General features: G+C 43.3%; 2 protein-coding genes across 3 annotated transcripts in view; one reads left to right on the forward strand and one right to left on the reverse strand.

Moving 5' to 3' along the window:
* The window catches only part of SMPX (small muscle protein X-linked), a 49295-nt gene extending 46763 nt beyond the window's left edge, over window positions 1-2532 (reverse strand). The window contains exon 1 of one of the 2 annotated variants that reach the window (XM_056861677.1): window positions 2456-2532. The gene's annotated coding sequence lies outside the window, so the exon portion shown is untranslated. Of the gene's footprint in view, window positions 1-1434; window positions 1452-2455 lie in introns of those variants that run through there. The other variant, XM_056861678.1, reaches the window with a different exon arrangement.
* A 5165-nt stretch (window positions 2533-7697) lies between these two features.
* Window positions 7698-15564, forward strand: part of MBTPS2 (membrane bound transcription factor peptidase, site 2) — a 32110-nt gene continuing 24243 nt past the window's right edge. The window contains exon 1 of the mRNA XM_056861969.1: window positions 7698-7772. Coding sequence (XP_056717947.1) covers window positions 7698-7772 — 75 coding nt within the window. The remainder of the gene's footprint in view (window positions 7773-15564) is intronic.

The following is a 15564-nucleotide window of genomic DNA, read 5'->3' on the forward strand; positions in this document are numbered from 1 at the left end:
ACATTTGATCATATCTTTGGCACAACATGGCCTAATGTGCTAGAGTAGCAGTGAGCTAAAGTTATCTTCTCCTCCAACACAATACCTTAAAGTTTTGAAACAGAGTCCCTTGCTCTTCTTCTCGACCCTTGCCCTAACCTGCAAGCAAAAAACCAGAACCAATAGGATTGTGCATATCGATATACCCGAACCAAAAATAAACCTGAAATTAGCTGTTTTGGCACTATTCAGGTTTTGGGTAGACCGAATATCAAAACCTGGGAATCTGCCAAAAGCCTAATAGGCAATTCCCAAAAAGCCAAATATTATTCGGTTTTTTGGGTTTCGGCTATTCACTTTTGCTCAGATGCATGGCTATGTGCTTTCTCCCATTTTTCTATCTTTGACTGGTTTTGTTAGGGCCCCATAGTTGGGGCCCTTTTGAGGTAGGGGTCGTGTAATCGGAGCCAACTTGGTCTGACCAACCATCACCATTCAGTGGGTTAATATGGATCAAGCATAAGGGCTCACCCATCCGGAGGGATATACCATCTAAAGGCCATCTAAGGAGAGTCCCTTGCAGCCATGCTGCAAATTTGGTGGTTCTATCTCCAAAAATGCCCCCACAGGAGTTTTGAAAAAATCCCTATAGACTATAATGGACCTGAATTTTTTGGGTAAACCTGGAAATAAAGCCAAAATATCCCTTTACAGGTATGGGTATTTGGCTTATTCTAGGTTTAATGAAAAAAATCAGACCCAATAAACCCATAACCAAAATTTACCGATTTTTTTTGTGTGTGACCCTAGGAACCATCAAAGCCATCTCATCATATTCCTAACTTCTTTCCTAAGCAGTCTAACTAAGGGGGTATTCCTAAGCAGCTCTACTCATGTAAGCCTCGTGTTATTCAATGTATTTATTTTAACATTTATAACCCACCTTTCCTCATGGCTCAAGGCAGTTTACAATAATAGTTAAAACTTTTTCAGTTAAAAAAATAAAAAATAAACCCCAAATCTGGCTTACTCTCAGGAAAATGCCCTTAGATTTGCAGTCTAAGTGATGTTATTGACCAAAATTTACCGATTTTTTTTGTGTGTGACCCTAGGAACCATCAAAGCCATCCCATCATATTCCTAACTTCTTTCCTAAGCAGTCTAACTAAGGGGGTATTCCTAAGCAGCTCTACTCATGTAAGCCTCGTGTTATTCAATGTATTTATTTTAACATTTATAACCCACCTTTCCTCGTGGCTCAAGGCAGTTTACAATAATAGTTAAAACATTTTCAGTTAAAACCAAAATAAAATAAACCCCAAATCTGGCTTACTCCCAGGAAAATGCCCTTAGATTTGCAGTCTAAGTGATGTTATTGACACCTATTACTTAAATTAAAATGTCTAAGACTTTAAACAAACTTCCAGGCACACTAGCATTTCATTCATGCCTTACCTTTTATGATCTATATCCACCGTCAACTTTTGAAAGCAATGCCACTTCTATTTCTTTTTATAACTACTTAACATTTTACTTCACAGGCAAATATCCCCATGATTTCTGAGCAGGAATCTGGGATAGTTTTTTTTAAAAAAAGAAGAAGCAAGAAGGGATTATCTTCTCTGCCTCATCTAAAAATAATTCCTGAGAGGGGTGCAGAAGGATGTGCAGCTGTTTGCACTGAGTGACTTCATATTCAATTTGCTTTAAATAAGTCGATATGTTTGAGGCACTTCTGTAATTTCCATCTTTCATAATTCCATCTCAGGGAAAATTGAACAGGAACAAGTAATACCTTCTGTCCCCTGCTGTATGCATAAAACCACCATGAGAGTTACAACCAGAAAGCTCCACCGTAATGCCTTATTAAAGAACAAGACAGGAGCGATACCGCTGGGAAACTGGCTTGTACTTTCATCAGGAGAAGAAAACTCCATGTGAGAACTTTACTGCTCGCAGTGCAATTGCACTGTAAAGTTTTCACTGCTTCGGAAACTGCAAACTGTTACCATTGTAACATTTGTCGGTGAGAATTTAAATATACACTGGTTGCTATAACGTTGTTTATATTTTGCAAAAATCATCAATAACAATCTAAGTTAAAAATATTCCAAGCAGACACCAATAAGAAAAAGGAAAATAATGTCTTTGGTTAGCTTCAGCCATCTACACAAAGTGTCCTAAAACATACGTAGCTTGGATACTGTTCAGAACAATATTCCTATATACCATTTAAAAGTCTCCTAGATTATAAACAGTTGCAATAATGCTTCATGTTAAGCATACTGATTTGGTACACAAGAGATTGAAATCAAGAGAAATATACTTAATTCCTTCACCTCCTAGCTATGTGTAAAGGTGTTTCTCAAGTCACCCTTTTACTTATTTTTTTTAAAGCCCCTCTGAGCTTACATTTCTGTACCTGGTTATTTATACAAGAAAAGTTCCAACCCATCAAGTGAGTGAATACATACACCTCCTTTTGACGCTTAGTGAGACACCTTCTTTAGTCAGCTGGAGGATCTTGCCTGATTCCCCACAGGTGGTTGAAACAGATGAGTCCTGCCTGGCTGTGTCTGATACGGAGAGCACATCTACGGCTGGAGCCGAGAGCTGAGTTTAGAAGCCAAGTGTAAAAGAGAATTCCTGTCATAGCTTACAGTTGTTCTTCCTAAATATAGAGTCAGATTCATCCTGTAACTTCATTCCGTCCCAGTTAAAATTGGGGCTCCAATGTCAACCAAAATATGTTCGTGAACTCACCTTCAGGTCATGTTTTGTGGTCACTTGTCAATGAAAAACTGGGGCTTTTATTTTTAAAAAGCAGTTTTGTAATTTGTTTTTTGGGTGTTACATATTAGGAAGTGAACAAGGAAGACATTAGACCTGCAACTCTGCTTCCATGATTTTTTTCTAAGCCACTACTCCAGAATAATTTTGTGGAATTCAGTGAGATAATGTCAGAAATGTAGCTTGGTGATTGGAAAGCTAAGAGGCTATTTATGTAAGCATGCACTTTAACTAACATGTTCAACAGGCATTTGGCAGTATAACTAGAAGGGTGCACAAAAACGGATTCAGAGTGTGGTGGTATGTCATTTTATTGGATTCTTCAATAGTGGAAGTAAAGGTAGTAATGTTAGGGAATCAATCCATTTCCCCCCAAGTTGATTTCAATTAGGAACTCTTTTCAGCCTGTAAATTCACTCATCCACCCAATTGAAATTTAATTCTTAAGGATTCGGAATTACTCAAAGAATGCTCTGTTTCAGATGGGAGAATGTGTCCTTGTTCTACAAAACAGTGCCAATTTGTGAGTTACTCTGGCCATTTATGCATGGTTTTGCCTTGGATTTGCTGCTCTATAGATGCACATTTTCCCCATCCAAATTCTCAAAACTCTGCATGGGGGCTTATTGTTGAGTTTTGAGAATATGGATGGGGAAAATGTGCATGTACAAAATGGCAAATCCAAGGCAAAACCGCCCATGCATAAATGGCCTCTGTCCCCTGTGTTGGGAATATGAAATGGCAGGTTGGGGAGGGGATTAGTACTTCAGAGCACACTTGTAAGAGAACCTAAATTCTGACCCGCACACAATTTCTCAAGTGCAGGGGATTGCCTGCCATGGATGGGCAAATAGAAAGCCTACTACTGAGAGTTCTCAGATCCTGAATTGGCAGAATTCCCAAATATAAAAATAAATGTGCTATCTTATGTCTTCAGTTATATTTGCACATACTCACATACACCTTTGTGCAAATTTTGCTTAACTGGATTAGAGGCAGCCAAGTGCACTCAGGGACTCTTTTCCCAATGTTGTGGGAGACCTCCCTCTCTTCGAACTGCACAGCAACTTACCTTCTCTTCCCCCACCTCCCTTGCCTGCCTGCTGCTGCGGTCAGGACACAGTTGTCTGCACAGAAAATGATTGTACATTTGAAGATTTTTTTAATCGTGTTAAAGTTTGAGATTTTTTGGGGGGTAAGGTTTGAAATTTTTCTCTAAGCCTGTCCCCCAGTTTTGTAGAAATACCTCCCCTCTTTCAACATGCCCTCGGATATGTGGAATCATAGAATCATAGAGTTGGGACCACCAGAGTCATCTAGTCCAACCTCCTGCACAATGCAGGAAATTCACAACGGCTTCCCCCGCACACCCCCAGTGACCCCTACTCCATGCCCAGAAGATGGCCAAGATGCCCTCCCTCTCATCATCTGCTTAAGGTCATAGAATCAGCATTGCTGACAGATGGCCATCTAACTTCTTCTTAAAAACCTCAAGGGAAGGAGAGCTTACCACCTCCCGAGGAAGCCTCTTCCACAGAGGAACTGCTCTGTTAGAAAATTCTTCCTAATGTCTAGATGGAAACTCTGGACTTAAGGATCTGCAGCTGGGGCTATGTTGAAAACTAGATATGGCAAGTAGGGAACCTGCATGTACTTGCATGGGTAACTTCATTTCCCCCTGTACCCCTCCCCTGTATTATTCACCCTTTCTCTACTCCTGGCAGCCCACATATCTTCTTCCCTTTCCTTGCTTCTCTGCTTCCCACTCACCAAACAAGCTTCCTTTTATCTGGTCCCCTTGTCTTCAGCTTTATTTATTATGTATCTACTTTATTTATACACGTTTTCCCTTGGTGGGGACCCAAAGCATCTTACATCATTTTCTTCTCCTCCATGTTATCCTCACATCCTCCTGTGAGGTAGAGTAGGCTGAGAGTGACTGGCCCAAAGTCAGCCAGCAAGCTTTCATGGCAGAGAGGGGATTTGAACCTGGGTATCCCAGATCCTAGTCTGACACTGTAACCACTACATCACACTAGTTCTCAGCTTTCCCTCCCCCAGCAGCCTCTCTCTGGAAAAGTCTGGCAAAGGTGCAAAAGTCATGCAGTAATAAGTCACTCAAGTGAGCTGTATGATGGCCACTGCCAGGCCCAGCCAAGTTGTACAAATTGTATGGATAGGGTTGCCAGGTCCTTCTTTGCAACAGGTGTAAGATTTTTGGGGTTTGGGGAGGAGGGTGGGGTTTGGGGAGGAGAGGGACTTCAATGCCATAGAGTTCAAGTGCCAAAGTGGCCATTTTTCTCCTGGTGATCTATCGGCTGGAGATCAGTTGAATTAGCAGATCTGCTACTACCTGGCAGTTGGCAACCCTACGCTGGACCTAGATGATTTGTATGGCATCAAGTTGTCCAATAGCCACCACTGTACCTGGGGGAGTCAACCAAAGTGCTTGGTAGCAAGTTGCCCAGGGTAGGGTTCCTACTAGGCTTGCTATTTGCCCAGTTATGGTGGGCAATTGCCTGCCAATTAACCGGGCTGCCCGCCAACCCATTAAAGGTGGGAAGCCATTGGCGCACGTGGTGTGCGCGCATAGCGATGATGTCATGAAAACTCCATAGAGTTTTTAGAGTTCAGTGCTAGAGTGTTCAGTGTGATGCCGGCGCTTTTGGAGTAAACCTAGAGTTGTCATCGCTCAGCACATGTATTGCCCCCCCTGCCCCACCTGGAAGAATCTCCCGCTGGTGGCAAGGGGGGACCTGGCAACCCTAGTCCCTCCTGGCCACTGGCCGGGGTAGGGGAGTAGGGTTGCCAGCTGTTGGGAAACTCTTGGAGATTTGGATTTTGGGGTGGAGCCTGAGGAGGACAGAGACCTCAGCGGGGTATAATGCCAAAAAGTCTACTCTCAACGCATCCATTTTCTCCAGAGGAACTGATGTCTGTAAGACTGGAGATATAATTCCAGGGGATCCCAGGTCCCACCTGGAGACTGGCATTCCTAGCTGCTGGGCCTGGTCTCAATGAATCCTCCCTCCAGGGGAGGAGGGAGGGGAGCAGGGATGGATAGCTTTGTAAAGGGATCCTATGCCTTTTACTGAATAAGTTGAAGTGCTCTGTAAAAAATTTTTTAGAGTTAGGATGGACACTAGAAACAAACAACCACTAAGGCAGCGTTGGTTGACCTTCTCTTGTCAACTGATTCTATTATTTTGGGCCCATGTGTGTTGTGTTTGTTTGTTTTTTAGATTTAGGGTTTTTTTCCTGCAAATCTGGGGCTTTTTTCAGGTTCGTAGAAAGATCTCTCTTGTCCATTCATGGATTCAAACTCTGGACTGAAGAATCCACAGATGGTGCTAGGTTAAGAATCACATATATTGATGATGATACAGGTGGAACATGTTCAGAGACAGTTTTTATTTACTTCTATTTGTTTTTTATTTAGATCTCTCCCCAATGGGGACCCAGAATGGCTTACAAAATGGCTTTCTCCATTCCTCTGTTTTATCCTCAATAAAACAACACTGTGAGGTAGGCTAGGCTGACAGTAACTGACCCACCCCTTCCATGGCGGAGTGGGGATCCAAACCTGGGTCTCCCAGATGCAATGTAATATCTATATAATTGATTGAAAGAAAAAATAGATATTATTGTTAAGTAATTAAAGGTAACATGGATGTAATAATATCAGGATCAGAATATATAATTTTATTTTGAGGTAGAATAAAGTGACGGGGAAGTCAATATATTAGTGAATTAATTTATATTTGCAACAATAATTTTTGGTTTTCCTTTTACTACGATCTATTTTTTTCTAATTGTCGTTAAATAGTGATTTATAGATTTGAAAAATCCATAAAATATTTTTTAAAAGGGGAGCTGCTAACATAGCTTGCTTGAGTTTTTTTGGTTTTCCTTTTACTACTATGATCTATTTTTTTTCTAATTGTTGTTGAATAGTGATTTATAGATTTGAAAAATCAATAAAATTATATTTAAAAAAAGGGAGCTGCGAACATAGCTTGCTTGAGTTTTTTTGGTTTTCCTTTTAGTACTATGATCTATTTTTTCTAATTGTTAAATAGTGATTTATAGATTTGAAAAATCAATAAAATCATATTAATAAAAAAGCGAGCTGCTAACATAGCTTGCTTGAGTTTTTTTGGTTTTCCTTTTACTACGATCTATTTTTTTCTAATTGTTGTTAAATAGTGATTTATAGATTTGAAAAATCCATAAAATATTTTTAAAAGGGGAGCTGCTAACATAGCTTGCTTGAGTTTTTTTGGTTTTCCTTTTAGTACTATGATCTATTTTTTCTAATTGTTGTTAAATAGTGATTTATAGATTTGAAAAATCAATAAAATTATATTTTTAAAAAAAGGGAGCTGCTAACATAGCTTGCTTGAGGTTTTTTGGGTTTTCCTTTTAGTACTATGATCTATTTTTTCTAATTGTTGTTCAATAGTGATTTATAGATTTGAAAAATCAATAAAATCATATTAATAAAAAAGGGAGCTGCTAAGATAGCTCGCTTGAGTTTTTTTGGTTTTCCTTTTACTACTATGATCTATTTTTTTTCTAATTGTTGTTAAATAGTGATTTATAGATCTGAAAAATCAATAAAATTATATTAAAAAAAGGGGGGGGAGCTGCCAACAGAGCTTGCTTGAGTTTCTACATTCATGCATGCCAATTTCACATGCAGGAAGTCTTCCTCCTGGCAACCCGAAGTCTCGCTGCAAGAACCATTGCAACCGCAGCCCTTTGCTCGACACGCCGCTTCCTTCCCCCCCCCCCGGGTGCGCTACTGGCGGAAGTGCCCCGCTCCACGAGCGAACACCGCGCAGAGTAGTTCCGCGTGGCGTTGCGTTCCGGAGGGGAAACTGAGGCTCGGGAAGCGCTCGCGCTGGAGCGTTGCGGCCGCCGCCGCGATGATCCCGATGCCGGTGGTGGTTTGCGTGCTGGGGGGCTGGTGCGTCGTGTACCTGGCCGACACCGTGTTGAAGGTGAGAGCGACCCTCCTCCCACACCCCCCAGGAAAGGGTTGTCCAATTTTTTTTGGGGGGGGGGGAAAGAGCGGTGGGTCCTTGTCTAGGAACAGAAAACAGGAGGACGGTTGCGCACCAGGAGAGAGACACGGGGCGAAAACGCGCGGCCGCTTGAGCCGCCTTTCTTCCCTGTTCCAGCCAGGATGCAGCCAGGATCGAACGCGCGGACGTTCTTCCCTGTTCCAGCCAGGATGCAGCCAGGATCGAACGCCACGAACGTTCTTCGAACGTTCGTGGCGTTCGATCCTGGCTGCATCCTGGCTGGAACAGGGAAGAACGTCCGTGCGTTCGAAGAACGTTCGTGGCGTTCGAAGAACGTTCGTGGCGTTCGATCCTGGCTGGAACAGGGAAGAAAGGCGGCTCACGCGGCCGCGCGTAAAAGGAGGACTCGTGCGTCAAAGGACGACCGGTGCGTAAAAGGAGGGCTCGTGCCAAGCGGAGCAGCCCGGCCGGCGGCCCAGCAGCGCTTTGCAAACGGCTTCTCTGCCTCCCCCCTCCCGTGTGGCCGCTAGGGGGCAGTGGAATGCTGGGTTTGAATAAGAAAAAAAGAGGCCGAGTGGCTGCAAGGATATAAAACAATAAGGCTGCAGGCTTTTCCTGATAAAAGGCCGGGAGGTTGTGGCTTGGGTTTGCCTCTCTCTCTTCTTTTTTTATATAGATATATATGTGTGTGTATATATGTGTGTGTGTGTATGTATGTATGTGTATATGTATATATGTATGTGTGTGTGTATATATGTGTGTGTGTGTGTATGTATATGTATATGTGTGTGTGTGTATGTATGTGTATATGTATATATGTATGTATATATGTCTCTGTGTGTGTATATATGTGTGTGTGTATACACACACACACACATATACATATATGTATGTATGTATATATGGCCCTGACCTGGATGGCCCAGGCTAGCCTGATCTCGTCAGATCTCGGAAGCTAAGCAGGGTCAGCCCTGGTTAGAATTTGGGTGGGAGACCACCAAGGAATGCCAGGGTTGCTGTGCAGAGGAAGGCACTGGCAAACCACCTCTGTGAGTCTCTTGCCATGAAAACCCCCAAAAGGGGTCGCCATAAGCCGGCTGCGACTTGACAGCACTTTACACACACACACATGTATATATATATGTGTATGTGTGTATGTCTGTATATATATGTGTATATATGTATATATATGTATGTATATAAAAATAATATCAAAACAATATGTGTTGTATTGATTTAAAAAGATATAAACATTACTAAAAAAAGGAAAAAAAGAAAAGAAAAATATTGACTTCCCCACCATCCTCCTTTATTTATACTCTTAGTATAAGAGTATATTTATACTCTTAGTACTTCTGTTTGGGGAAGGTGCTGGCAAACCACCCCGCAAACAAAGTCTGCCTAGAAAACGTCAGGGTGTGACGTCTCCCCATGGGTCAGGAATGACCTGGTGCTTGCACAGGGGACCTTTACCTTTTAGTACTTATATTATATTTATACTCTTAGTACTTCCCTTTGCATATATTTTCTAATTTAAATCATTCTTTATCCTAGGATTATATCATATACTTCAACATTTAAAAACTAATAATAACACGCTTATAGAAACCTGTACATTCAAATTAATTCAAATCCTTGGATATTTGCTAAATTAAATTCATTTCCACAAAACATTCTCCATGTCTCCCATTCCCCCACAAATCCCCCGTTGTCCTTTTGATTTATTAATGCTGTTTGGGTTTGCCTCTCTCTCGATGCACGTTTTCCCCACCCGAATCCCCCAAACTCAACCATAAATACCCCCCACCCACCCCCATGCAGAGTTTTGAGAACTTGGATGGGGGAAATGTGCGTCCAGAGAGAGGCAAATCCAAGGCAAAACCGCCCCTGCGTAAATGGCCAAAGAGTTTGTCTGCATGTGTGTGGGTGTTAAATGCCGTCAAGTCGCTTCCGACTCATGGCGGCCCTATGAATGAAAGTCCTCCAAAATGTCCTGTCTTTGACAGCCCTGCTCAGATCCTGCAAATTGAAGGCTGTGGCTTCCTTTATTGAGTCAATCCATCTCTTGTTGGGTCTTCCTCTTTTCCCAAAATCTTGGCCACTGAAAATATTGGCTATATTCACAATATTGCTTGTGGAAAACCAAGGCCACAGTTCCAAAAACCCTTTCCTGGGAGTAGCCCTCGTGTGTGTGTGTTGTCAAGTTGCCTCTGACTCATGGTGACCCTATGAATGAAAGCCCTCCAAAATGTCCTATCTTTGACAGTCTTGCTCAGATCCTGCAAATTGAAGGCCGTAGCTTCCTTTAGAGAGTCAATCCATCTCTTGTTGGGTCTTCCTCTTTTCCTGCTGCCCTCCACTTTTCCTAGCATGACTGTCTTTTTCAGTGACTCTTGTCGTCTCATGACGTGACCAAAATACGACAGCCTCAGTTTAGTCATTTTAGCTTCCAGGGTCAGTTCAGGCTTGATTTGATCTATAACCCACTGATTTGTTTTTTTGGCAGTCCACGGAATCCGTCACACTCTCCTCCAACACCACATTTCAAAGGAATCTATTTTCTTCCTATCAGCTTTCTTCACTGTCCAGCTTTCACACCCATACATAGTAATAATAATAACAAACGGCAATTCAGCAGTATAGCTGTTGAGCAGTGGCTTGCCGTGAAAGGTGTTCGATACCTCCTGCTAGAAAGACCTCCGGTTCCAGAGAAGACGCACTAACCCCCAAGAAGATATAATATGGTGATTGTAGGTCAATTCTTAAAGTCCCCCCCCCCCCAAAAAAAACAATTGTAGTCTAAGGGCCAGGTGGAGTGCTCATCCAGGCCATCTATTTTAAAGTGATCACTTGTATTTATCTAAACAGAAAGAAAGACCAAAATCCGTGTAATGCCAGTCGAATTCCATTCCACATAACATTATTATTTGACTAAATGGATGTTTAAAAAAACACTTCCCTAATATAAAATTACAGCCTCCTTAGTGTAAATGGTAGGTAACTTAGGGGCCTCTAAACAGGAATAGCAATGTAGCAGGAGAAATGTCGTTTTGAATGTGGGGTTTCAAGAGGAAGAAAGGAGGATAAGCATCGTAACTAGAGAGTGTTTTACTTAGAATGTGAAATGCTGTGAGTATCACTTGAGAACTGTATCATGTGATCTTGGGATTTTTAAATCCCTAAACGAAGGTAGAATTTGTGTAGAAGTGCAGAGTTCAGTTAAAATGTAAAATCATGCTTTTGTGGCTCATGACATTTACATGATGTAGTAAGTAACTTGCTCAGAACCAGACTATGAGCTCTTTGTTGATTTAAGTTGTGTATCTTGTAAGAGAGATTACAGGGTAGTGTTTGAAGCAGTGGTTCTGAGACTGTAGATTATGGCCCAAAACTGGGTCCTGACTCTCTTGTAGGTGAGTAAGAATATAAGAGCCCTGCTGGATCAGACTAGTGGTCCATCTAGTCCAGCATCCTGTCTCGCATAGTGGCCAACCAGTTCCTCTGGAGGTCCAACAACAGGCCATAGAGGCCGAGGCCTTCCCCTGATTCTGCCTCCTGGCACAGGGATTCAGAGGTTGACTGCCTCTAAATAAGGAGGTTCCCTTTAGTCACCATGGCTAGTAGTCACTGATAGATCTGTCCTCCATGAATCTGCCCAATCCCCTTTTAAAGCTGTCTGTTCCTGTAGCCATGACTACATCATCTGGTAGCAAATTCCACATTTTGATCACTCGCTGTGTAAAGAAGTATTTCCTTTTATCCGTCTTGAATCTACTGCTTCATTGGATGTCCTCAAGTTATAGTATTTTGGGAAAGGGGGGAAAAGTTCTTTCTGTCCACTTTCTGTCCTGTACATAATTTTATAAACCTCTATCATGCCTCCCAAGGTTTCTTTTAGTCTCAGCAAGTTCAGACCCCATTAGCATATGCTTGAAGTTGGCATTTGTTTGTTTGTTTCAGTGTGCATCACCTTAGGTAAAGGTAACGGTGCCCTGTGCAAGCACCGGGTCATTCCTGACCCATGGGGTGACGTCACATCCCGACGTTTACTAGGCAGACTTTCTTTAGTGGTTTGCCAGTGCCTTCCCCAGTCATCTTCCCTTTACCCCCAGCAATTGAACTTCATATGCCACCTTATTGCCCACTCATCCAATTTGTGGGGATCCTCCTGGAGCTCATCAGTCTTCCTTCGTTTTCACCATCCTGAATAAACTTGCCCACTACATTGCTCTCTCCCCACTCACCCCTTTCCAGATTATTTATGAACAAATTAAATAGCAATGTCTCTAATACCAGTCCTTGCAGAAGCCAGGCCGGGAGGGAGGAGAAGGAACAAAGTGAGCTGGAGGGGAGTTGTTAGGACTAAATTTTAGGTTGTGTCTGCCTAATGTGTAAAATGGCTGTGAACCTCAGCCTGTTTCTTGGAAATGCTCTGTATTTATAAATTCAAACTTTAAAAGTAAAACATAAGTTTGTTCATTGTTAAGTTATGTGAGTTTCTGGTGTTTTATGATGAAGAGGAAGAGAGTTTATTTTTTGGTGCTCACTTTCAAAGTATGCTTAGAAGTGGATTCTGAAAAGTATAATTAGTTTAGAAGTGTGTTTAAGCATCAGCTGTGTAATCCGTCACTGCAAAAATGCAGTTTACAATTCATGAACAAGCTTAGGAACCACTGGTTTGAAATAATGTTCAAAACTGTGTTGTGAAAGATGGTGTACTGGTGGGGCAGCATGGCTGCCAACCACTTTAATTATTAAAATTGAATGCGACGTGACACTTCTTTTTTCCCTTCATGTCTGAACCAGATCCTGTATAAACAGAGGGGCCTGCCAAGGTCTAAAGGCATGTGATACAGCAATCCTGCTGAAGCCCATCAGGCCTGGATTTGGAAGGGAGACCACCTGGCAACCATTTGAAATGCCCAATACTGGCTTCCAGGAAGACACCAGTGCACTCTAAATGCTATGTGGTGCCTTCATCAGCGGGTTGTTTCCTTCAGGGAGGCAGGATCTAAAATTTCACTTCCTGTCCCCTGGGCTAGGACCTCCCTCTGCTCTCCAGTTCTCCTCCTGCCTCAAAGGGTGAAGCAGCATAGAATTTAGCTCCAGAGCAAATTCCTTTATTCTTTCCTTCCTGTATTTTTCCTGACCGTCTCTGAACCTTTTGGTCTCCTAACCTTCTCTTCCATGTTTACTGGCCTTCTCCTGACTGTTCTTCCCGTTGTGTGTGTGTGTGTGTCTTTGTCGATCTCCAATCCTCCCCGCTCCCCCGTCTCCCGGGGAAATGGTGGCGAACGGAGAAGAGCACTCAGAAGAGCTCATGTCTGAGGATGAGGAGCAAGTTGTAGGGCTCCTTTCCTCCTGGCAGCTTCACAGCGCAGCTTCAAAGGAGCGCGAAGAGGAGGGGCAGCAGGAATGGCCCGAAGTGGAGGCACAAGAAGAGACAGTTGCCAGAGAGCGGGAAAAGTGGCACAAAAAAAGTGTGCCTCGATTAAATGCTGCCACAACTCCCCATTCGGCCCCTAGGGGTTATGAGGGTGAGAGCAACCCCTGTATTGCTGGCTCCAGTGGAGACTCTGCTACAGGGACCGCAGTGGGTAACACAACACAGCTTGCTATTGTACTCTCAACACCTTTGCCCCATGTGGAACGTTGTGGCATGATTGAGCTGATGAGACAGGCCCTTAGGGAAAATTTGCTCACCTCAGCGAGCCCTCCCTCAGAGAAGGAGGCTCTGCCCATTCAGGCACAACATATAGAGAGTGCCCAAGTGGACCCAGCCATGCCTGGCCCACCAAGGCGGCTAAAAAGGCCACTTTGCCCTCCACCAGCAGGGCCACTTATTCACACCCCTCCTCCGATGAGAGGGAGAAAGGGGAGTTTTCATCTGGGGAAGAAGATGAATGGGAGGGAACACAAAGCCAAGATCAACAATCCCGCCTCTTTACTGGGGACGATTACCAGGCATTACTGACTAAAGTCATGGCAGCTCTGGATCTCTATGAAGATGAGAAAATAGAGGCAGTAAAAAGCAAGGCTAATTTTAGGGGTACCAAGGAGTTCTTAAGGTGCCAGACTTAAGGCCCAATCACGTTCAGTGCCCTTTCCAGAGTATTTTGAGGATCTACTAAGGGTGGAATGGGAAACATCCCTATCAAACAAACCCGTTTCCTGCTGCCATCAAAAAAGATGTATACCTTAGAACCATGGGCAATGTCTCTTCTACAGGTCTCCTTAGTGGCTTCGGTCCTGGTCAGTTGACCATGGTTCAAAGCCCTTTCTGTTGAGTTACCCGTTTGAAGGAGGCCAATTGTTCAGCTCCAAGTTGGATGACATCCTAATTGAGACAAAGGATAAGAGGAAGGCATTACCAAAATACATAAGAAAGGAAGGCAAAGGCTTGTACTCTTCTTCCTTTCATCCCTTCTGAACATCACACACACTGGCACTTTCCAGGCCAGAGAGCAGAAGAAACAACTGGAATTCCGGAAGGGGATCCTTCCGAAAAGGCTCCAGATTTATTAAAGGTTTCCGATTCCAGCACCAGGGCACAGAAAAGTCCACCAGGTTCAACGACAAACAACGACTCCCCCTGTGGAGGGGAGACTTCAACTTTTTGCCAGCGTTTGGGACACTGTTCACCCAGATTCATGAGTTCAAAGGATAATCCACGAGGATTACAAATTGGAATTCGAGAACGTACCTGCATATCACTTCATTGTCTCCCCCTCCACACAAAATCTGGAAAGACACCTTTGAACGCAGATTACAATAAATCACCTACTGGAGATCTGGGCAATAGAACCTGTTCCCTGTACAGAGCAGTGCACAGGGGTCTACTCCATTTTCTTTATGGTGCCAAAAAGAAATGGGGATTGGCACGCCATCCTAGATCTCAAGTATGTAAACAGATTTGTTCGCCTCAAATGGTTCAGAATGGAGACCCTCTGGTTCATTATAGAAGTGCTGCGACTGCAGTCTTACCTAATGTCAATAGACCTCGTGCAGGCATACCTGCATGTGCCGATATATCCCCTGCACCGCAAGTTCCTCTGTTTTGCACACAACCACCAACACTTCCAGTTTTGGGCTCTCCCATTTGGACTGTTGTCAGTGCCAAGAGTCTTTACAAAAGTCCTTGTCACCTTGGTAGCCCATCTCAGAGAACAGGGAACACACATATTTCCTTATTTAGACGACATCCTGGTGAACGCCCCATCGAAGCAGCTGGAAATACATCACACAACAGTCCTACAAACCCTGGAACTGCACGGTTTCCTTATCAACCTGAGCAAAAGCAATCTCGTCCCCTCCCAGACCATTCACCACCTCAGGGTTATTATTGACACTGCTCAGAACATGATATTCTTACCACAGGACAAGGTATCCACAATAGAGAGATTGGCAAAAAGCTCCATCTCTGCCAGAACGACCGAACTTTCAGCCTTTGTCAGGTTGCATCTTAGAATAGAATCTTAGAATAGAATCATAGAGTTGGAAGGGGCCATACAGGCCATCTAGTCCAACCCCCTGCTTAATACAGGATCAGCCCAGAGCATCCCTGACAAGTGTTTTTCCAGCCTCCGCTTAAAGACTGCCAGTGAGGGGGAGCTCACCACCTCCCTAGGTAGCTTATTCCACTGTCAAACTACTCTTATTATAAATTTTTTCCCCTAATATTGAGCTGGTACCTTTCTGCCTGCAATTGAAAACCGTTATTGCTACTGCCAATAGGAACAGCTCCCTGCCTTCCCAGAAGTTTATTCCC

The sequence above is a fragment of the Euleptes europaea genome, chromosome 16 (assembly GCF_029931775.1).
Source record: "Euleptes europaea isolate rEulEur1 chromosome 16, rEulEur1.hap1, whole genome shotgun sequence".
Taxonomy (NCBI): domain Eukaryota; kingdom Metazoa; phylum Chordata; class Lepidosauria; order Squamata; family Sphaerodactylidae; genus Euleptes; species Euleptes europaea.